Source organism: Scatophagus argus, chromosome 1 (assembly GCF_020382885.2).
Source record: "Scatophagus argus isolate fScaArg1 chromosome 1, fScaArg1.pri, whole genome shotgun sequence".
In the NCBI taxonomy this organism is placed as follows: Eukaryota; Metazoa; Chordata; class Actinopteri; family Scatophagidae; genus Scatophagus; species Scatophagus argus.
In genome coordinates, this window is record NC_058493.1 from 8,418,826 (window position 1) to 8,442,649 (window position 23,824).

At 41.3% G+C, this 23,824-nt stretch overlaps 1 protein-coding gene across 3 annotated transcripts in view; it reads left to right on the forward strand.

Annotated features, from left to right (window-relative positions):
- The first annotated feature begins 11,723 nt into the window (after positions 1-11,723).
- The window catches only part of fto (FTO alpha-ketoglutarate dependent dioxygenase), a 115,772-nt gene continuing 103,671 nt past the window's right edge, over positions 11,724-23,824 (forward strand). For all 3 annotated transcript variants that reach the window (XR_006845823.1, XM_046416834.1, XM_046416745.1), the window contains exon 1: positions 11,724-11,839. Coding sequence is in view for 2 of the 3 variants with exons in the window: in XM_046416834.1 (XP_046272790.1) it covers positions 11,798-11,839 (42 nt within the window). In the remaining variant the exon portion in view is untranslated. The remainder of the gene's footprint in view (positions 11,840-23,824) is intronic.

Genomic DNA, 23,824 nt, shown 5'->3' on the forward strand with positions numbered 1-23,824 from the left:
GGACTCGCTCCCACCTGACTGAACCCCAGAGGAGGCTGAGGAGGACAGACACGGGGAACAGGAATGTGGAAGGTGAAGTCCGAAACTGAACTCATAACCCTGCTTCCCTGCTGAGATCCAGTCCCATACGGGGCTCCGGGTACTGGCAACAGATTCCCTTATTTGGATGGAGTATTTGGAAAACAAAGCAGGCTTTGTGTTGTATTATTGCAGCCAATTAAACTCTTAAACTCAATATCTGTCTTTGAGAAGACACACAGACGTCAAACAGAGGAGGGGCAACAGTTAACAGGTCTCAGTAATTCCTAGGCTGAAGACTTAAACACAACATGCATTCACTGTAACCTGATCAGTTTCCCAAATTGGATAAAATACTTTTGCTTCTATCTTTTCACAGCCGTTGCAGTGTGTATCCACAGGGCAAGCCCATGCTGATTACTTTCCAAAGGGGAGACAGTATCTGGCAATTTCAGACAGGCAGGGGTTAGATTAATCATGTCTCCATTCAGGGTACATATGATTATGGTTGACTGTTTACAAGTTTTTTCAGATGTACTTTCCATGCCAGGACATGGTGGTAGAGCTCAGAGCCTGAAACTCATTCACGCATGTGGTGGTCTTGTTTTAAACTGAGCTGCAGCGAAAAATCATTCACATTGTGACAGTGGAAAATACAAATGTGAGACATTGGATTTGCACCTCCTTGTTAGCATTTATTTAGATTCTTGGTGTTCCAACTGGATGAAGCTCAGTATGTGAAGTATGTGAAACTGATTTATCAAAGTTCAGTTACTTCTGAATTGTGTTGATGTAGTTAATGCCAGCCATTTCAGCTCAAACACAAAATGAATAACTTGCATTATTACTTTATTAGTCTCTAAAGAGTAGATGTAGTTTGAAGAGACACATGTGTCACTGTCAGTATCATGCCCAACCAGTGGGAGGCAGCACAGACTGAAGGATAACAAGTCTGCAGAGCACACACACACACACACACACACACACACACACACACACACACACACACATGCACAGACACACACACTTGCATGCATGTATACACAAAGGGTGAGTCACTTGAGTGGTTGAAGATGACCATATCATACATCTGGGGTGCAGACCCAAATGGCCGGTGGCAAAGGAGAGGACCAGGATCAGTGGCCAGAGGAGCAGTGACATGTGGCATACAGAGGGGAGAGCAGACCGCATCCAGTTTCTGTCTCTAATCCTGCGCCTGAGAGAAATGTTTGGTTATGGTTAAAGGCACTGTTGTCCCACACTTTCATCCACTTCTAATTACGACATAGCTGAGGCTCAGTGGCAGCCAGTGTAACTGTTGTTGTTGTTTGTTGACATTACACAGCCCTCCGCCACTACACACTTGTCAGATGCACACGTTCAGACACACGTACATTCAAGACCGAGTCATTCACACCCATATGTAACACCACTGCATGTGCACACACACGACTTATAAACACACTTGTGTTACTGGCAGGTTTTACACCCACACACTCAACTCACACACACACATCCTTCCACAAAGTAATCAACATAGTTGTAACCATTGCAGAGCCCAATATAGAGACACAAATCTGTTTGGTGCCACTAGGAGATTAGCACAGCCACAGAGAAAACCAAAGAGCACTATGGTGGACCGGATATCACAACTAGTACATATGTGAAAAAAATTCAGTGTGATGAAAGGGTAAGCGAGTCAGTTATGTGCTACATACTAACTGTACAATACAAATAAGAGACCACTAACTAATAGGTGCCAGATACGAAGTAACCTAAATAGTTTAGTGTGATAATTTAACAATATTACAGCTGTCAAATTTAGTCTTTAAATAAGGGCCCAGCAACATGTAAACGAGATCAAAGTGCAACAAGGTAATGAAAATTTTCTACATTTGAATTGAAAGTTTTGCAATCTCATGATTTTAGTCTTAAGAAATTATACATTTGTTTTAAAATGCGGGTTAATTTATGTCACATTTATCTGAATAATGAAAAAACAAACGTATTAGCTGAAACTGTTTTATTTGTTGTAAGTGGACTTAGACCTTGACTGTGTTTACCCGTACATATTTATATAACTCACACCATGAACAACAAGATGTCTTGACGACGCTGACACTCATCAGAACCAAAGCTACAGCTGCAAGTCTGTCTAAATACATACTGTAGAGTACACACCACAGTTTCTCAGTCTGTAATTTAATGTTTGCAATTAAAAACCCCTGTGCTGCCTCTCAGAGCGAGTAATTTACTGAATCAACGTCTTTAAATCAAGCATTTCCTTTTGTGACAGACTTGTGTCTCCCCCAGGAATTTGCCATTCCAAACCACAGTCTGCGATCCCCACGTTGTTTTCACTCCCAATCACACGCTTTATCTCCAGTTGCTGACTAATTACCAAGAGCTATGGGTGATGGGAAAGGCCCCAAAATGGCAGTCTGATGTTTTTGTGGTTCAGCATTTGGATTGCTGCTTTTCCTTTGCTTTTTTATAATTGTCTGTCAATTTACAGTGTGTGAAACTTGGGTCAGATGTGAGATAGGTCAAAATTGGGTCAAGTTTTTCGTTAACAGAAAGCATTTTAAAGGCATATGCAATGAGCATTCGCAAACTGTACATGTATAAAATGCACAAAATTGAACAGATTCAATTATGTATATGTATTTATTGCAGACTACCTTTATAGTATATACATGAGAGGTACAACTAATTTGCAAGTCATGATACCAGTATGACATGGAGTCTCTTAGCGTTCGAATCTGGCAGTATGTCATCAGCAGGGGCAGCCATATAATTGAATGATATGGACAAAACAATGACAGGATTAAAAACTACAAAAAAACAAAAACTACATGAAAATGTTGCATATATCAGTTGTTTTTTCCTGGCAGGGTGGGGAATCGTCTGCTTCAGCGCTGAAACAAAGAAACACTAAAACTTTCCAATGAAATTTTAAAAATAAAATGGTTGGTTGAAAGATCCTGAAGGCACACTAAGGTACTCACTCCTTTTTAGTGGTGAGGGAAACTCCACGACAAAGTGAAGCATCATTACTTGCAATTATCAATCATAATTTCTTTTCTCTGTGATCTCAGATGCTGTGGATGAAGTAATCATGCCAGGCCTCTGCTGATGTGCGTGCCAAACACCTGAGGTGACTGACTCATATAGAGGCACTGTGCCGTGTGACATGTATGTTTCTCAGGAGAGGAAAAAAAGGGGGCGCTTAATGCCTCTGTTCATGATGAAGCAACGAATTATGGAGACAGGGTGTGTCATCTCATTCTCTGCTCCTTTCATCATAATCTCTCCCACCACGTTCAGAGAAAAACTCACTAGGGGCCATCAGCCCCCAAACCACAGTCGAGATCAGCACAGAGAGATCTACCTATGGCCTATTTCAACAGTTCGCCATACAGACAGTTTATGGATTAACAGCCACCATCTTAAAGTTGGAGGAGTGTAAAATAAGTCAAATGTACGGAAGTAGAAATTTATGTGTGTGTGTGTGTGTACAATACACGTGTGTTTCTCAGAGTGTCACCTGCCATGCAGCTGTTCTTTTGTGCACCAACTGATGACTGACAAGTTGTATACAGCAATACATGCACTCAAATGCTAAAGATACATACACAAATAGTATAAACTGAAATGGAAACTTGGACACCTTCTTGGCTGTCTTCTGAGACATTAAAATAATAATAAGAAGAAGAAGAAAAAGAAAAAGAAGAAGAAGAATGTATTTCATTTTTAAGTTTTTTTGATTTTTAAAAATTCGACTTGGCATATATACTCAAATATTGTACAAGTAGCTCAGATTTGTAAAAGTACAGTAATGAGTACTGTACTTGAGTAAATGTACTTGAGCATGTTCCACTGTTGCCATACACCGTTGTCCCAATTTTATGTGTGTGGCAGAACCCTTATCAGTGAGTTCAGCCTGAAACTTGGCCACCATCCATTACAACAAAATTGTTGCCTGCTTTCAACATAATTACATTTCTGTTGCTTTGATTCTAGTCCGAAGTAATAAAACACTTCTAACCCAAACCCCCAAATCTATCCACAACTACAATTAAAGTTAAAAGTGCAGTTGTTTTATGATAAGAGCTGCAGGGTCTGTAGCCACCAAGCCCTACCACCTGCTTCTGATTGGCTAGTGGCATGTTATTTTCCCCTCACACATACCCCAGCATGCACTGGGGTTTATTTATTAGGAATAAAAAAAAAAAGGAGTCACTAATCTGTGTTCAGTTCAGACAGCGGGCTCCCCCTACACACTTGCACACATTCAAACACACACACACATCTGCGTACCAGCTGAGCAGGGAGCAGTCCCACTGTTAGGCTTTCACATATCAAAGAGCCTGGGGTGCTTTGGCACTGCTGGGGTAGTTGTCCTTTTTTACAAAAGACAAACAAGCAAAGAGCCCGGGATGCGGTCCAGAACCCCCTTTGACACAGTGTTGAAATGGGGAGTTGGCTCTGTGACATATGTGATCTACATGTGTAAAAAAGCTGTGGAGCGTGTTTTTTCTAAGATGTTGTCAGTTACTTGTCCTCATCCTATAGTGAGGCAGTCTACATTCTTTATTAATCTTTCTTAACCAAATACCACAAAACAACATAATTTGCTGAATTGTTCAATGGCTTCAAACTTCGGCTTGTGGCTGCTGTTGTGTCAGAGGTGCATGGAAAGAATTACCTCTAGGTGTGTGGTACTTGTGTGATGTATGGTATACAGATTTTCAGAGGTCAGGATGTTAGTTTGACACTGTGACATCACCAAAACACTAGTAATTACACAGTGTGTTGTGTATCCATCTTAGAGAGATGATCGATTGACAGCCATTATGAATGTTCCTACAATCCTGAGAAACTCCCTGAGAGACTAATGTTCCCAAAGGAACTAATCATTATTTATCATATCGCAACAGTCGCAACCATAGGTTATTGATGATGGTAGTAATGAGAATGAGAACATGGATGATGAAGATGAAGGGAATCCTGAGTGCCTTAAAATAATCTTTTGTGACATCATATTCAACACGTAGAAACAAATGACAGAGGTCCAATCCATGTACTGTAGCACAAATACAGAGCACTATTTTTTTAGCACATGGAAACAAGGCCCATTTGGGATCAAAGCATCTAATGGTTCTGGATAACCAGAAGCTGCTGTCAGTTTCTGGCCAAGCCAAACAGACATGCAAACACATGTGGCACTGTGTCCAAAAGATTTTCAATACTGCTCAGAGAATTATAGCATTACATCTAATCTGAGCCTTTCCATGCTCACAAACATATAGTGTCTGCAAGGAACATTTTGGTTGGGACAGCTGGGCGAGTGAAAAAATGTCTGACAAAATGGCTCTTGCACTTTTGTCCTCCTGACTCTGTCTTGAAGTGCAGCACCGTCCTTTCAGGAAAGGGGAGAGGCAAGAAGAGGAACACTGAATGTAAATAAGAAGCACAGCAAAAAAGACACAATTCATGTTGCACACTTTTTCCCCCATTTTTTTAAACCAAATTCTTAATCTGACCTTTGAGAGTGGGCTGGGGAGAGGAGTGTAATGTGTCCATGTTCCTTTGTAAACCCACCTGCCACTCAGTTCAATGTACAGTAATTAGACGTGAAGGCGGCCTCCAACAGAATGTAAGAAGCTCTGTATGTGGGAAGCTGGGTGTGACTTAAACTTTTCAGCCAGTGTTAAATGTACCTGTCACCATCAGCACGCTCCATACTGTCAAGTCATTAGGAAATTCAGAGAAATGTGCATGGATAAATAAACACATCTCAGTGTTCATGTCAGTGGTCAGAATGCTGGGTTCGGGTACAGTTTGGGCTGTCAGATGTATTCTTGATCACTTGCCAAACTTGAATCAGTTCCACATTTATCAACGTACGCTTTATTCGTAACAAATGGCCAGATTAATGCAATAAATGTGTGTATGCACCAGATGAAAAAACATAAAATGCAAAAGATCTTTACGAACCAAGGGAGGATTTTAATTTAAACATCAAAAGACCCCCAAGTGTTGTTTTCTAGTACTACCAATATATGTCCTAACTGTGTGCTAAAAATCATTGTCATATGTAGGCCGTATGTGTGTCTACTGAATTCAGCGGCTGGTCACACAACAAGACCCAAACCTGGTAACACTGACTCAAGGGGAAAACATGCACATTAAAGACCAGAAAAGCCCTAATAAAAAAGGTCTCTAATGTAAAACAGCTCCCATCAAAGAGATCCCTCTGAATATTTGTTGAATTCTTACATATCATATTAATGTCATTTCAGCCATTGTTCACTCTGGCTGCGTTTGATCAGCGGGTCTGCTATAACTCTGGGTTAGTAGGTGCACTAATGAGAGGAGTTGGCACTTTATAAACACTGTCAAACACAGGTGAAGTGAGAGGTCAAACTGGGCCATTGTGTCCCCTTCAGCTGGCCCTATTGAAGAGGACTTATTTTCTTAGATCACGGAGTATTTTGACAAGTTGGCATATTTCTGGCAGACATCTTTGTTAAAAGTTAAGTCCGGTCGTGGGTGATTGTATCACGCCGAACAAATGTGTGATTAATCTGCTGCATGGTGCTGAGCGATAGGGCGCGGGCTTCTCCGCAGAAAACGGGTCATCGTTGCCTCTACAAAAGATGTTCCCCCCCTGCTCATGCGTGAGGCAAGGACACACACAGAGGATGTATGCTTCTGTATAGAGTTTTATAACATCTTTTAGCCTGACGTTGTGCGTGAGATTTTGAAAAGGGGCTCTTTTGTATGTCAAAACCTCACTTTTTAATGGGTTTCTTATAAAAGCGTTCAGTGATCATGGAATTCAAATCACAGCAATAGCAAAACGCTTCCTCATTTCGGTGTCTGGAAGTGATCCCAGGAAAGGAGGTGTACCACATCTTAGACTGAGGCTGCACGCTCTTTCTGTTCGCTAACCAAACAGCTCTTTTCTGTGGGGCTATACGATCATTTATTGAGGCTTAATCAACATGTAGTGAACGGTGTATGCACTTTTGATTCATTTTAAAGGCCCTCTGTGCACTTTAAACCTCAGCCATGGGGTTGCAAGGTTTTTTGGGGTTTTTATGTTTTGTTTTTTTCTTTTCTTTTTTCTCTGTCCCGATCACTGAGAATTAGAGAAAGATGGTCATACTGCACAGGTCTGGCACCTGTCTCCACCAGACTGCAAAGTCAAGTTTGAGATAGTTTTGCAATGATCCAATATGGGTCTCTCTTTAAACAGCCCTGATTAGTCAAAACAGCCAGAGATATACTGAAGGAAGTAAAAGAAGCTGCATTTTGCAAATGTACCACTACAAGGTTATTTATGTGATGTTCTTCTGTTCTGACATAAATCATCGGCAACCCTGATTCCAAAAAAGATGGAATGCTGTGTAAAATATAAATTAAAACAGAAAGCAATCATGTACAATCAAATTGTATTTACTAACAACAGTTTTATACAGTTTTTCTGAGTCCATGTAGTAATATCCTTCATACAATCATGTAGTAGTGAACCTTTTTACATCGGTTTTGAAAACTGTGAGAGAATATCTCATGTCATCAGGTAATCTCTTCCAAACTGGCCCACACCTTGAAAATATTCAGCTCCAAAAGAACCAGGTCTATGGTTGTTGACTGAATTTTGACCAAGATACATGTAAACAGTCTGGTGCCAAGCCATTTAGGCATTTATGACTGCTGAAAAAAACAATGTTTGATCGTTTTAAGAGTCCTGTACTTAAATGAGGTTTTCATTGCAATCATAAATGCATTGTCTTAAGTTGTTCCATCCACAAGTAAGCCTGCTGTTGCTCAGAAAGACCATGTTAATAGAAATAACATGTAGTCACAGTTAGATAAAAGAATGTCACCATAAACAGACTCACAGAGGCAACTCTCCACTAACACTCAGAATGTTGATTCTCAACTAACCAACCAACTTTTATACATTTTGCACATTTTAATACAATACATATACGAGGACCTAAGTTCATACAGGGCCTTAAATGTGACTCCAGCAACAATCTTCTTTAATCTTCTCTATCACTCCTGTACTGCCACATTTTATGCCCTGTAACTAATAGGCCACCGGGTGTGAGCCACACAGGTATTACACAGAGACTGTACAGGACTGATGTGGGGTTGCTTCAAAGGGATCAGTTGAAGGCAGTGCAGTGTGTGGAATGGAAAAAGTCAGCAAAAAAAAAAAAAAAAAACAACTTTCTGAACAAGGACTCCAGCACATAACCTAAATAATACATTTCAGGTTTTGATATAACTATTACTGCCTGTGAAGAGCTCTTTGATGTTAATTGAAACCACTGGGCAGCAATCTGCTTTATAGCACTGACAAATAACAGTTTCCTAGGGCTAAGCATTGAAGGTTAGCAAGCAGAGAAGGCACATACTTGCTCCATATGCTCATTCGATATAAATAAAAATCAAAAAGGAGCTTGTCTTCACAGAGGCAACACAATGTGCTGAGCATAGTCCATGGCGGAAGCTGTGGTGAGTGAAAAATGCTGTTTACAGTTCTAACAGTACCTTCACCAGAGGTCCTGTGTGGTGCTGGACAAAGCTTGTCTGTATTGTTTTCACTTTCCCCAGTAGTTTGATACTCTCTTTTATAAAGGAAACCACAGCTTAACTTAATAATGTAATAATAAAATCTAGGTGGCCCAACAGAAAGTCCTGCATTGGTAAGATATCACTATTCACAGCGGCCTCTTTCTTGTACTTCTGATTTCTCAAGCCATACAATAGTTTGAAGCATGAAGGGAGAGATGATTGCAAGGCCGTGGACTCTGCTTTTAATACAGACACAACACAATGCTCTTTGTCTTCCTTTACTGTGCTTTACTACATTCTGGCAGTGTGCTCTTCTCATCTTTTCTTCTTTTCCAACTTTTTTTAGACGCTCATTATATCACAAAAGGCAGCCTTGTCAAAGGGTTATCCGGATCTGATGCAATGCACAATAACAGAAAACATACTTCCATCTTGAGCGGCAGCACATTTGCCAGACCAGTTAAGATCCCCCCCTCCATCCCATATGATACCACATCAGAGTACAGGGACAGGGATGACCTTGCCTTAAGATGAACTCCATCAGGTCAGACATGAGAGGAGAGGTGCTTGCTCCAGAGCCTGATTCACTGTAGGACAATTGACAGGCATTGCTGAGGAAGGTAATTGTCTTGTCTCCATGTAAAGATCCTGTACGTTATGATTGTTCACAGAGCCTGTATCTCCTCTTGGACCTGGTCCCCATCACACTGACTGACAGTGAAAACATATAGTTTGACGTGTTCCCTAAAGTGACATACTGTAATGACGGATTGGTTTTATGGTTTGAATGGAAAGGTATGGATTATTAAAAGGTACTGACATCAACAGCACAAAAATAAACCATTTATAACTTGTTTATAAACTGTAAGAGTAATTTGAACTAAAAGGGTTAACTCATCACTTTGGGAAATATGTTTTTCTGGGAGCACTTTCATGTCATGTTAGTAAAGTAAATAGGAAGCTAGCAGCTAGTTAACTTAAATCTGGAAAAAACTGGAAGCAAGGCTATTTAGACAATCCTGCTTTTTCAAAGGTAATACATAAATTTTAAATCTTTCCTGAAATTATCTAAATATTTCTGCAGAGTAATGAAATTTTCTGTCTCGTGAATTGCATGACACTTTTAATAAGGTAGTCTTATCAAAATACATATTTAAAGCAATACACCTAATTATGATCAAAGTAATTCCCTTTACCCTGGCTCTGAAATGATTCCACAAACCGCCATTAAAACTAAATATGATTTGACTGGTTTATATACTTTGTGAATAATTTAACAGGGCCCGCTGTGCACATATGATTCTTCAGTCATGGGGGTTGTGAAGACTTTGACACCATTGCACCAATGGGCCACCAGTGATGAAATGAAAAACCAATCTTCTGCAAGGATTGTTGGACAAGGTAAGAGGTCTGTCAGCCATTAAAGGCCCTATACATTATGTTCACTCAAAGCATCCCAGATCTGACAGACTAAGTCAAAAAAACCCCAACAAAATCAGTTAGGGAACCGTGTGTTCCTTGAAATGTTAACCATAAAGATGAGTGACAGTGTGAAGATGTGAATGATACTTTGACACATAAAAGGAACTTGGTGTAATGATAGATCAGTGTGACGGAGGTTGGAGAAAGGTAGAATTTGACACTATAAGATTAAAGAAAAATAAGAAAAAAATATTATTTACAACATCATAAGATTTTTTCCCACAATAGTAGCTCTGGCGCTATAGGCTAACATATGTTAATGTGAAATAATTTATATATATATATATATATATATATATATATATATATATATATATATATATATATATATATATATATATATATATATATATGTGCATGCACATGGCTCTAGTTTTCACCAAATGATTCTAAGGATATTTTTTAAACATGTTCTCCCCTTTAAGACCGGGACAGAGGAGAGGAAATGTAGGTTATAAATAGGAATCAAAAGAACCCCCTCTGTTTATTACTAAGGGATGGCGGAGACATCGGCATCTTTGAAAGTGGGAGAGCATTTGAGCATTTTACAAGACAGGTGAAAGAAACATGTGTGTTAAATCACTGTAGCCGGCTCACTTGGGTCAGCTCTACCATAAAAGAAAAGAGATTACAAAGGAAACTAATGAAGACACTGATCAAAGTCTGTAATGGTAATATGTAACAGGTGTTTCAGACCCCTGCAATCTGCCCCTGCACCTCCCTCCCACCACCACCATTCGCTTCATCCGTGAAGCTCTCTTATGTATTTCACATGTGCTTTGATAGGAACAATGGCCAGAACACATTTCAGCACTATTCAAAACATGTTATGATCAGTCTGGATGAACTCTTGGAGGGAACTCCAACTGTGGGTGATGCATAAAGGGAGCCACATAGACGCTGTGCGTTTACGGTGCGCTTTCATGATCGGTAGTGAGCTGAAAAGGACTGAAGAGGTTGAAGCCCACACGGGCAGAAAAACACCTGGATTTGAGATGCATGCAAAAGTTGAAAGAGGGCTGGCAGGACTTGATCTGGAGCGTGTTCAAAGCATGATTGCTATTTTTACACATAGTGTAAGATGAAAGTGACACTGCTTTTGATTTACAAAAAGAGGAAGCATATGGAATATCCATGCTGAGGTGCAGTCTATTTTGGAAAAAAAAAAGAATTTAAATTCTTTTCCTCCAAAAACTTAAATATTGCTTAACTGCAGTACTAACACAACCACTACAACCACTACAAACAACAGCAATAATAATAATAAAGGTGTGTTTACTTCTGCTTTTGACTGACTGTTTCATATTTTTTTCTAAATGTGCCTGCCAGGCTGTAAAACCTAAACCACTGATTTAAAACCCAGTTGACCGGTATGTCAGTAATTTGTAGATCTGTACCTGCGCTGCAGCTGCGCAGTGCAACATCTAGAGCGTGCTGAAGCTTCTTCCGCCACGACCGCGCGTTCAAGATGGGATTTGTAGTTCTCTTCGCCAAACCTTTAGCATCTCCCTTAAGAAACACTCCACAAAAAGCCATTTTACACTTAAATATAAACAGTTTGGCTCTAACTGAAGTAACACGACCGGGTGCACTTAATGTGCTCTTTGTAATATGAGGATAGACTGAGATACCATCTATTCGTGTACTACAACAACCACCGTTGCCCTGAATAAAAGCGAGACAGTGTAAACACAACTCCAGGAACATGAAAAGATCGGGTGACAGTGAGGGGGAGAAGAGAAGAAAGGTATTGATAGCGTTTTTCTCCGTTAGGTCTGGCATATTTCTAAGCCCTATCGCTCGTTGAATATCTAATGCTCCTTATGTGATGCTGCCGGCTGCATTTTGAAGGCTAGAAAGCCGCGAATGTCAGCGCATACCTCACCTTGCCTGTTTCCTTTATTGTGTTTTCCATTTTTTCCCCCAGTCTACCACAATGAAGAATTACAGTTGGATTTAAACGGTGCTTTACCACTGCTCATAAGCAACTGTAGCTTGCAGAATAGCGTGTTGGCAACATCCCATATCAAGTGGAAACACGATATGAATTACAGTCTGTTGAATATTTGTGAGAATTTGGTATAAAAACAAAACATGACTATTAAATAGGTAGTTATTAACATTTAATAAAAACAAACAAATAGCAACTGTCATAGCTTAATTTGTGATGTCACTGTGGTATGGAGAATGAACAGAGACCCAGTTGTTTATTGTATAGTGGCAGCAGGACCAGCTCAGTGCATCAGTTAAAAACAACGGTAAAGTAAAAGTGTAGTGTATCTCAGATTTGGCAAGGTGCCAGGCCAGCAGTCTACAGCTGCTTCAGGCTTTACAGTAAGATAATTACTGCTGCTCAGATGTTTGGTACAAATGATAACTTATTGGCTAATGTTGTGATTACTGTTTTCCTCTGTAAATGTGCCAGCTGTAGAACCTGCTAAGGTATACTATAATAATGCTGTCCACATGTGCACAGGATTATTTTCACATGATCCAAACAGAGATGGGTGCCTTTACAACTTTGTGATGACCAGCTGTTGTGTGTGCTGGTACCTTAAGCTGTGTTTTGTGTTGACCTCTGCTTAAACAGGCTTTCTCCTATTGTTTAACCATAACTTTGTTGTTTGTTGAGATACACAAGGAAGGGGCTCTGCTGTGCCTAAGGCATCCTGGCGCTGTGCTTCACCAATAGTCATCATGTCTGTCTGTCTGTCTGTCTGTTTCTCCTCTTATCTCCTGACTTGGACGCAGTCTGCTGTGGCACATGTGTTTGGATCATGTTAGACAGCAGTGAAACTATGTAGGACGTGGTTCCTCCTGTTTATGAAAGCAGCCATGGCGGCCAGATGAGCGGCTCAGAGAAAGAACTCATTCCAGCTGGCCCTCGGGCAGTCAGGCAGCACTGCACAGACCTAATGGCTTAACTCTCTTTCTCTTTAGATAAATAAAGGGATGGGCAAGAGAAACTGTAATTGCAAAATGACTACACGAGTGTAGAGCTGCCAAGGAAGGAGCAGTATTCATTTTGGCCACTTTTTATATTATCAGTGGTTGTACAGTGATACAATTATAAATGATAACCAATAACTTAGATATGATTGACTTATCCAGTAAGTGAGTGTGTTTGCAGTACTGCACAAAGTGAGAGATGTGCTATGATGAGGCCACTGTTGTTCAGAGTTAGAGAAAACAAGCACCAACAGATTAGTGCCAATACACAGTCTCTTTAGAAAATCCCACTATAGCAAAGCAGAATTACATACTGACAGGTGTGATGTCATGAAATATATATATATATATATATACACACACACACACACACACACACACACACACACACACACACTGTATTTTGAATGAATGTGATATGATGGCCTAAGGAGAGTAAATCCCACCTAATTTGTTTTACTTAGTATAGTGGATGGATCCATAAGAAATAACTGCTACAAAAATTGACAGCCAGTACATTTGTACATTGCCTCAGGTTCACAAATACTTATGTGAACATTTACTACTGAATTGAAGAAAAAAAATGTATTATCAGTATTGTCATCACGAGATGAGTTTCCACGCATGCTTTGTGTGAAAACAACACTGACCCTGTCCCTTAACCCCATGTTCTAAAATGCTGTCTTTGATGCAAGCTTGCCACTTGGACAGTGATGACAAGTATAAAGTGCTGTGTCGAAACAGGAAGTGTGTGTGTGAGCAGCAGGCTAAGTAATGATCACACAGGGTCACCAGATGTTTTGAGGTCTTGGGCTCAGCCCAGCCCATTGCTTAGATCAGCCTCATTGGTTTGCTCTGGTTGTGGTACCTAGTGCAAGCTGTTTAGGGTATTTAATTTCTGAACACTCATTAAAATGGTGTGTGTTTCCCTTGGCAATTCTGTTAAATTAACAACTACCGAGGTAAAAGCTGATTATGTGGCCACACATCCAGACATGGTTAATCAATTCTCCCACACAAAATGCTAGCTGGTGAATTAGTGTAGGGGAAACGATTTATGGCGACTAATGCTGACGTCCTGTCATGTCAGGCCTGGTGTTTTAGCAAGAGGGGGGTGTCAGATTCAGCACATTCAGCAGCTTTACGCTCTGCCGGCCATCTTTTTCTCCCTTTTAACCCAAGCTACATGCTGCTTGCTCTATTAATGAGCCAATAATGGAGAAATAGTGTTGGGTGCTGACATAAAACATGGTTGTGGATACCTAAGGCAAGGGTAGCGCATAAGCTCCAACTGAGCTAGATTTACACCTAGGCACTGTGTAGAATGGTAGAAAGGGGAGCACTCGGCATGGGGGCTCTCACAGCTTCATCAGACCCCCGCCGGTCGAGCTGTGGAAAAACCAGGGCTTAGAAAAATACGGCTGTGGCAGATAATGATACCATTACACTAATGGAGCTGGCAAATGAAGGAGAACCCAGATGCCCTGTTTTATTACCGGAGGGGGTCATTTCCTCGCTGCATTCCTAATGGCCTGAGCACACAGTATTGATCAGGCTATCATGCTGCTAATCCTCTACAGAATTACTTATCGTTGGCTAGGTGTCGATCCACCTCATGCCCTGGTCTGGCCTTGCCGCTGGGCGGCCACTGTGTGTCCAGCAGGGACCCACTGGGCTTTTTAGCCAGTCATGATTTAGGGCCAAGCAGGGATGGTGTCTGGGAGGTCTTCAGTAGTGGGCTGGCCAGTTCAATGTGCAAAAAAGGAGGCAAATGAACCTTACAGGTTTCATTTAATTAAGGAGTAGTGATGTGGTTCCTCCCTCTTTATGGCCCTTCTAGCTGCTGTGGAGCAGGCGAGCTGTGAGGTTGGGTGTTGTGCTCAGTAATTGTGTTGTGCTGTAAATAAGAACTGTAACAGGCAGCTCTTGTGCCATCATCAGTAGCAGCAGCAGCAGCATGAAAGATTTTGACCAGGCCATTGGCCTGGTTTGATTACTGTTGATTAAGTGTTCTACATATTTAACTGGAAGAAATTCACATGCAAATTTGTTTCTTCAGGGAATATTAGGGAACCCCCCCAGTTTGAATAGTGGCTTTATGTGAAAACCAGAGAAACATTTTCTAAATTATTCATGCTATGCATTATTTGAACATGACTGAGAAGAGTGTAGCCAGGGCCTGTCATCATTACAAATGAGTAGGTGGGTCAGGTAGCGCAAAACACTTTGCCCAGGGTTTGTGACCTGTCATATCCCTGGCCCCTTTACTGGGCCCCTGTGTGCATTAGCATTCTTTGGCCAATGGAAGCGTGGCATCCGAGCATCAGCAGACGCCTCTTGTCACCTCTGGCCCTGGCTAATCAAAGAGTTTACCTTAAGGGGGGCATTTAGTCCTGTTCATTAGTGCCACTCCAAGAGCCATAAAGAAGTATTTATATATTTCCATCTGGAACAACCTGTCGTGGCTAGGGAAACTAGCTATTGATCCAGATATTTAGTCATTTCTTTCTGCATGCGCCATCAATATTGTGCAAACATCTGTCCATGTGAGGCTTGACCTCAGCCCCGGCCTCTATTTTTCCCTCCCATTGGAGTTCAATGATATACTATTCTGAAAAGTAAAATCAATGAATGAATATGAAGTTTTGGTGTGTAATATAGTGCGGGCCCAAGGCCCCAGGTCTTTCATTGATCTGCTATGTGAGTGTTGGGGGGGGGGGGCTGATTTGTCTGCTGCTGAGCTTTTCCTCTACATGTCTTTACCTTGTCTTACGTTTTTGATCTCTGGCTCATATATCTGAACTGAGTTGTTTACAGATCAGCTTGGTTGGTCAATCCTCTCTTTAAAATAATTCAGCCAACATCTTAAAACTGTTATGGATATATATATATATATATATATATTGTTGTTGTTTTTCAGAGAAAGCTCTTTTATAAGCTCTTTTGTCTAATTTATTTTTTAGTTTAACAGTGTAGAAAATGTACCATAATTATTTTTAACTTTAGTGTAGTAGTGCAGTAAGTGTCATAGATGATAGGACTATAAAATATTACTGCTAGAAGGATGGAAGGGGTTGTTTCACCTCAATTCATCTGTGATGTCATGTTGCTGCATGATGTCAGACTGATTACAGAGATAAAATGACTATGTAGATCCTTTATATACTCTATATACGATGTGAAATGTGATATATATGTAAAAAAGTTGCATGACATATGAAGTACAAGTCCATCGAAATCGTATAGTACTTGAGTACCTGTATTTGGTTGCATTTAGTGACATTACATCGCTGACTGATTATATGTCCTATGACTTGTGATATTCAAACATAGACAAGCTGTTACTGTTTATTACCCATGAGGTGGTTCACTGCTGATGACATTCAGTTATCAGCCATATAAGGGCTGGGTCAGCTTCTCATGATCAATGTGAGAGATCCTGCACATCGTTTCCTCACTTCCTACCACCTTTTTTTTTATAGCAGCGTGTGTTGAATGCATGACATTTTAAAGGTGCATGATGTCTACATTTGGTTTGCATCTGGAAGGATATCAACTTTTACAGCCCTGCCTGCATTGTCTCAGGGTATGTGGCTAAGATGGCGTGTCACAGACTCCCATGTGTGCTTTGGAGGACCTGTGATCTTACTAAACATTAAAATGGAAAAACAGAGATAGTCTTATGCTAGGCATTACAGTTTGGTCTGGCTTGGGAATTGAATGTCATAGTGAGTCATACTATAACTGAAAAGGTCATCTGCTGAGGTTTCCTCCTTGTTCTGGCTGCCATCTACTCCCCGCTGACTGGTTGGCCACTGTATGGCATGAGGCAAGATGCAAAACTGGAAAGAGAGAAAAAAAAAGGATTTCTACCAAAGGCAAAATCAGACACATTTACACAGACTTTCCACAGATATGAGGCAACACAAATAATGTCTTACACCCATGAAACCATGTTTAGCTTGGTTTCCTAATACCGGTAGCGGTAGTAACTCTTTGCACACCAAAAGAAATACCATGCCAATGAAATACAGTGAAACAGTATATTTAGCATCAACCATCCGGAAGGTTTTCTCCTGTGGAAGCAGTCACTAGGGTTGTCCAAACAGGCCTTGACAGCTTATGTGTCTGACAGCCCCTACCGAGCACCTCATATTAGTGTTGAGGCATTAGCCACAGATGTCAGCATATTCGCAAACAAGGCCGCGATGTGGATCGTGCAAACTGACCGACCAGATCAGCTGTCAGATTCAATGAGATTACATCGAATGTGACCTGCCCAAGCAGGGTTCATCTGTCATGCATGTGTCCCGTCACAAGAGAGACATAGAATAATCAGTTCAATCAATAGATGGTAGTGGCTCATTGGACTGGTGCTGAATAAACATGGGAATGACCCCCTCACCTCATACACAGAGGCTAGATTCTCCTGGGGGTTCATTAGCCACTCGAGGCTATGATCCGAGCATGTCGTTATTTTCCATTTCTGTTTGTTTGGCATTCTGCTGGTGTGTGTGTATGTGTATGTATGTCTGTAAACACATCTTTGAATGCATGATTGCATGTGCGTACGCATGTATACATTTATGTGTATGTTGGTGGTGTTAATACTAAAAGAACATAAACATGGATATTAGAAACATTAACAATTACAGATGACTCATCCTCCAAATAAATAAATAAATAAGTATGTACACTCCCCAAAATGCATCTTAGCTAGCCTGGTTGTTGCTAATTTTAGCTAACTTTAATAAAAATCATGTGCAAACCCACCTGCACAGGACAAGGCAGTCTGCATGCTGTTTATTTGTGAATTTATTTTCCTTTGTAATGACTCACCTTTCCAATAAAGTAATGTGCCTACTGCCACGGTGTTGCCCAACATCTGGTTTCAATGGAAAGTCCAAAACCCTTCATTCACAAAAGCTGCAGGAGACCAAGTTCACAAGGTGTTGTAAATAGTAACTGTTAATTTGTACATCATAAGTTCTTTTCCATAAATGTGAGCAATGAAAGTGTGTTAAAATACCTGGCATTCGGCATGTTACTTTGTACAGGCTGAACATAGGAAGGGCCTCCTTTAGCCAGAGCCAGGTTTTAGCATTGCTATTAACTTGGGCAGCTGAAAATACACCCCTTCTGTTAACCACAGCAAAAAAGCCACAGGTAGTTTGTACTTGTAAAAACAAACATTATGCTATTTTGTAATATGTTTCTGTGTTATTTATTAGGAAGAGTATGATAGTAATGCTTCAGGCTTTGGGCTTCGACAAACACCTTTGTCTTTGTTAACCTACCTAATAGTTAACAAAAATACTGAAAGAGTTTTGAGAGATAATTTTTAGTGCTCAACAGTAGGTGCTTTGGGTAACTGCTTCCACCTGAGGACGGCACTAACTTCCATCCTGGAGCAGGTTTTCCTGGTTCTCCGGGAGTAGAGCTTTTTGTATTGCTCGTTCCAGCATTTACTTTGCATCAAGGCTTTGAGAAGTGTCGGCTCACTTCAGGTACCCTGTTCATGTCTCAGTGAATCTTCCTCTGAGCCCTCCATGTGTTTTTTTCTTCATCAGCCTAACTTTTCCTTGCATATGCGAAGAAGCCAACGACAGCTTGACTGGCATGCTGTCAGACAGCCGATACCTTTCCAGTGGTGGAGCATCAGCCTTTTCCTGGGAGCTTGTGTGTGTTTGTGTCTGTCTGTTTCGTGTGTTGATCTATATGTGTGTGCAGAAAAGTGAGGGTATTGTCAGGACGTGACCGGCACACTTTGCATGTTCTTCTTGAGACAGGTGCTTCTGGGCGAGCACTGGTGCATGACAGTTGCCTTTCATCGCTGTCTTCTTTACACTTAACCCCTGACCAGCCCTCCCTCCTTCCTTTTCCTCCTCATCCTCATTCTCCTCTCTCCTCCCACCCTCTTTCCTCCACGTCTGACCTCTTCTCACAGCACTTCCCTCGGCCGTCCTGAGTGATGGACTGCGAAGGCTGGTGGGTGGGTTGGGCTTTGTATGTGGTGGTGCGGCAGGCTTGTCACAATCCTAACACTGTCAGGCCACGGAAACCCAGCTGTCCAGACTGAACTACGCTCGCACACAAACACACACACACACACACACACACACACACACACACACACTCATGACCACACGCACACTTAACACTCACACCACCAGTTTTTGTTCAGCAGTCCGTAATTCCATCCACCGGCTCTGTCAAGCACTTGATCAAACGTGCATAAAAAAGGAGCCCCTTGGCTGAATCCCATCTTCTTTCTTCCTATCATAATGTAGGCAGATTTTCCCTCCTCTGCCTGTTTCTTCAACTCTGTTTATTCAGATGAGCCTGACTTGGGGGCAGCAGGTCACATCCACTTGCCTGGCTAAAACGGTCCTGAATTGAGGGTTGTCTCCAGTGAGATGGAGAGAGAAAAAACACAAGGAGAGGTTAGAAAGGGCTGCCAAGCGGTCATGTCAGGGCTGTTTTCAGGGCTGTGTGTGTGTGTGTGTGTGTGTGTGTATGCGTGTGCCTGTGCCATGGCAGGGGTAGGGGTTAGGGAGTTTGAGGGTTCAGTTGTCAACCTCTGTGTCATGCTTGCCCTGGCCCTGTTATGTAGAGGGCATCCACTGTCATTTGTTGCGGGACTGTTTGAAGTGGAGTGGGCCACAGAAAAAGCAGTCAGTGCACTGTGAGCTCTCAGGTGCCGTCAAGTACTGCCCATTCATGTAAAAGTACAGACTCATACTCCAGGAACTAATTTCGACATCTCAAACGTTTGTGTCTTATCTAGATAGTTTTTTTTATAGATTTGTTTTAAGGTTTGGCCTTTTAATCTCTGCCATACCTGTGTTCATTGAAGATGAGAGACTGATCCACACGTTATGTATTGGGTGTACTTAGTTTTTTGATGTTTTTCCTTTTATTCTTTCTTTTATTCTTTATTTCATCATGTTAAGTGAAGTAGGTGGATTAAACCCCAACTTTGGGAAGACATACACTAGGTAAGCTTGTGGTTTTCATCCAGCAGTCATTCTGTGTTTCCAAGTTTTATGAAGTTTATCCCTTTGTGCGTGTGTGTACATATCTGTGTTTGACAGTGTAGGTGTATGTGTGTGTTTCATCCGACATACATCTCCCACATTCTCTCTACTTTAGAAAAACAGCAATGGTTAAGACTCCTTAAACTTGTTGTCGGTGTGTCAGCGAAGACATGAGCACAGTGCACACCATGAGCTTAATCCAACAACAGCCTGTCTGCCATACTGCACAACTGCTATCTGCGAGCGAGTGGACCCCTTATTCGCAGCCATTGTCATATATAGGGGGCATTGTCACGTATGAGATGGACTCATGTAAATGGGCTGACAGGCTACTGTCTCAGCTGACTGACAGCACAGAGGGATTGGGCTAATCTGAGTGACTGATTCAAGGCGCGCAGCAGCTCGGCTGTCCCCATAACTCCTGAGAAATAGACAGCTTCAGCGGAGTTATCTGTGTTTGTAAGTCCTTCTGCTGCACTGGGATGACAATAGGGATTAGTGCCAAGGTTCTTTAAACTGTTTTTTTTTATTTTATTTTTGGGAGGGGGGAAGGGGGCCTCTTATCGGCGTCTCGGCAGGATGCTGCCGCAGCCAGTTTTCCTTGACTGTCAATTAAAGAGGGGATCATTAACTTCAAGGGTATAAATGTTCTAACACTGGTATTACGTTGGGAAGCTAAGTCGGTGACAGATGTTCCAACTTTAATTCTCCACTTGTTTTTTTGTCCTTTAATTAATTTATGTATCACTATTCGGGTTTTAAATATTTTTCCCCCCTGTCTGCTCTTTGTTAGCCTGTAATCTCAGTTACCATGGTAGTCGCAAAGACGATTGGGCCTTGTCACTCGGCTGTGTTTCTTATGAGGTTCAATCGGCTAATGCATTCAATATCACCCAAACTGAAAGGTAAACAGTATCTAATGGCGCGTGTGTTACTGCACAGCCTCAGTGGAGCCCAGAGACGCTGGGCGGGATGAGAACAGCCTGTATGCCTCTAGTTCTGCAGGCTTTTCAGCAGGACCCTACTGCTAAGAATGGTGCTTGATAAAAACAAAATGAGCGCAGCTTGTATCTCTGTACATGTGTGGGTTTTTTTTTTTTGTGAGGTAAACAAAAGTAGTGTACTACTTTGCGGTTTTCATTTGGAAGCTTTGTTGGCAGTTGTGAAGCATGAGTATGACAGCTGTGGTTGAGATTTCCTCAGAGTGGAAGTGCAGACACAGAGCTGCGATGGGGTACCTACATGCTGTAGGTAGCCACGTAGACAAAGGAAGAAAACAAGAGGAGGAGAGACGTTAAGGGGAGTGGGAGAGAGATAGGGGACTGAGACTGCTAATGGGCAAACTCTTCATCCAACACCACCACCACCCTGTTCTCTCATGACAGCTCTTTTCCTTTGTTCTCCCCCTCGGCCCACACTCTGCCGGGGATTCGTGACAAGTTTTCGCGGGCTGATCAAACGCCGCGGTGACACCTGATTAGGATATAGCGTGTGTTTACAGTTGTGCATGGTGAGGACACCCCGCTTCTCAGACAACAAGGGAGACTTCACCTTGACTAATTAAATTTGCACCTGCAATGCCAACTGTGACAGCCACTGGAGGGTTGCATTTATTTATGTCACTCCATACATACTTGGTGTGACGTTCATGGAGGCTGAGTTTGCAGCAGCTCCTCAGTTTATCAGCAGTGTGGCTTTTTAATTGTGTGTGTAATGTCATGGCTTTAAAAATTTCTTTTGACTGATACCTATTTTTTTTCTTTTGCATATTTGCAGTATAATTTGAACAAATATGATGTCTAATTACGTGTCTTGCAGTTTTTGCTTGAACATTGCTCTCCTTAGCAGATGGCAAAACTTTTTTAAAACAACTTAATAAGGTTTCTGTCACAAGTAGAGTTTCACCCTGCCAGAGACAAGGGAAGCCTCGACCATCTGTCTAAATCAATTGTGGTATTCCTCTATAATTATATTTAAATGTGTTTAAATGTACCGATTAAATTTTTCATGATTTCATGATTTTAAAGGGAAAATGGCTTTAAGTAATCTGTCTGGCCAGGTTATTAAGATTTTTGGATGCATTTTACACCCTCTGGGTCAGACATATGTAGCATGAGGTCATCTGCTTAAATAGATGGATTTATTTATTTATTTGTTTCACGTTTACTAATACTCCTGATTATTCTCTCTGACCTGATGGCTATTGCTAATGGTTCAGTTGCAGTGTCAAAAATGGTGACAAACAACACCCTTGCCTCATACCTCTACAGAGCGTCCAGTAAAATAGTCTGAGGTGACACTGTTAGGTTAAACAGAGGCCATAGGCGGTGAATGCAGAACTTAAACCCAGCTGCAGAAAACGGGTCAGATTCCAAATATCTCCTGGACTGCAAATAGACTCAGTCCTATCAAAAACCTTTTCAGCATCTAGGGACAGGATAACCTTGGGTGGTAATGGTGAGTTGGTGGATGATAACACGTTCAATAGGCTCTGCACATTGAAAAACTGCTGTTGCCAAGAATGAAGGCTGTTTGATCCTTATTAGAGGCCGACCAGTATTTTAATTTTAGGGCCAAAGCTGATGCTGATATTGGCAAGTTGGCAAAAATTCCAGTAATGATATATTTTATTTTATTTTATTTCTTTTCTTTTTTTCTTGCAATTATTATCATTAAACTCCAGAATGATGTCAGTCCATTGAAAATTCACTGAGGATTTTTCTGCTTTTTCTGCTTAACCTGTGATATATCTGTAACTGACTGATATATCTTTCATACTCTAATCCTCATTAAATGATTAGTAGGTGTAAAAACATGCCATATCAAATTAATTTGCATAAATAGGGAATTTAAGCGAAAATATAATAAACTTGAGTTGTATATTGTATTATACAGTGTCTTCTGTATGGTCTAGTTTTATTAGAGTAGGTTGAGCATGCTAACCACAACAAATTTAATTCTGTGTTCGGTCACTTTGACATCTAATGTTGAAAGGCTTTTGAACCCTTGTTTAAAATAATGTGATTTGTGTGTTCCCCGCTTAATATGTCTGTATTTAATCATGCATTAATGTGCTTACATATGTGTGCTTGTATATAATCTGCCTTTCAGAGTGTGAATGTGTATGTATCTATCTAAATCAGTGTTGAGAGTGTAAAAAACCACAGCTGAAGTGAGCAGGACATCATTCACCCAGGAGCAGGAGACAGGGCCTGGTAATTTGTGGTTCTCCCCCCTTCCTTCTCACATCCTCTCTCTTCACACCCCCCACCCCAGCATCCTGCCTCCCCAGCCTCAAATTGACCAGGCTCGGCTGCTGGTCATGCTGTATTACATGGGTTAGATGAAGTAATTATTTCTAGGCCACTGACTACAAGCAAGATTAATAGTTTTTGAAACGGCCATAATGGAGGGCTGACCTGCCGTGACATAAGCATTATTTCAAGCTCACCTCCACTCTCATCCCTCTCACCTCTGGGCACTGGCAGAGTGTGATTTATACCTGGGTTAATCAGGGGAGGGGACCTGCTTACCTGTGCTGTGTTACAGGCCTGCTCACTCAGTAGAGCACATAAGGTGATCACTTAAGGAAGGCTTAATTTTTGCTCGGCAGCATTTAGGAGACAAGGCATGAAGTCATTGTCAACAACGTCATTGTTTTCAAATTTGACACTTAAAATGGTTGGTGCTCGCTGTGAAGTCCTTGAAAGGTGACAGCAGTATGCTACTGATTTCGAAACTAAATG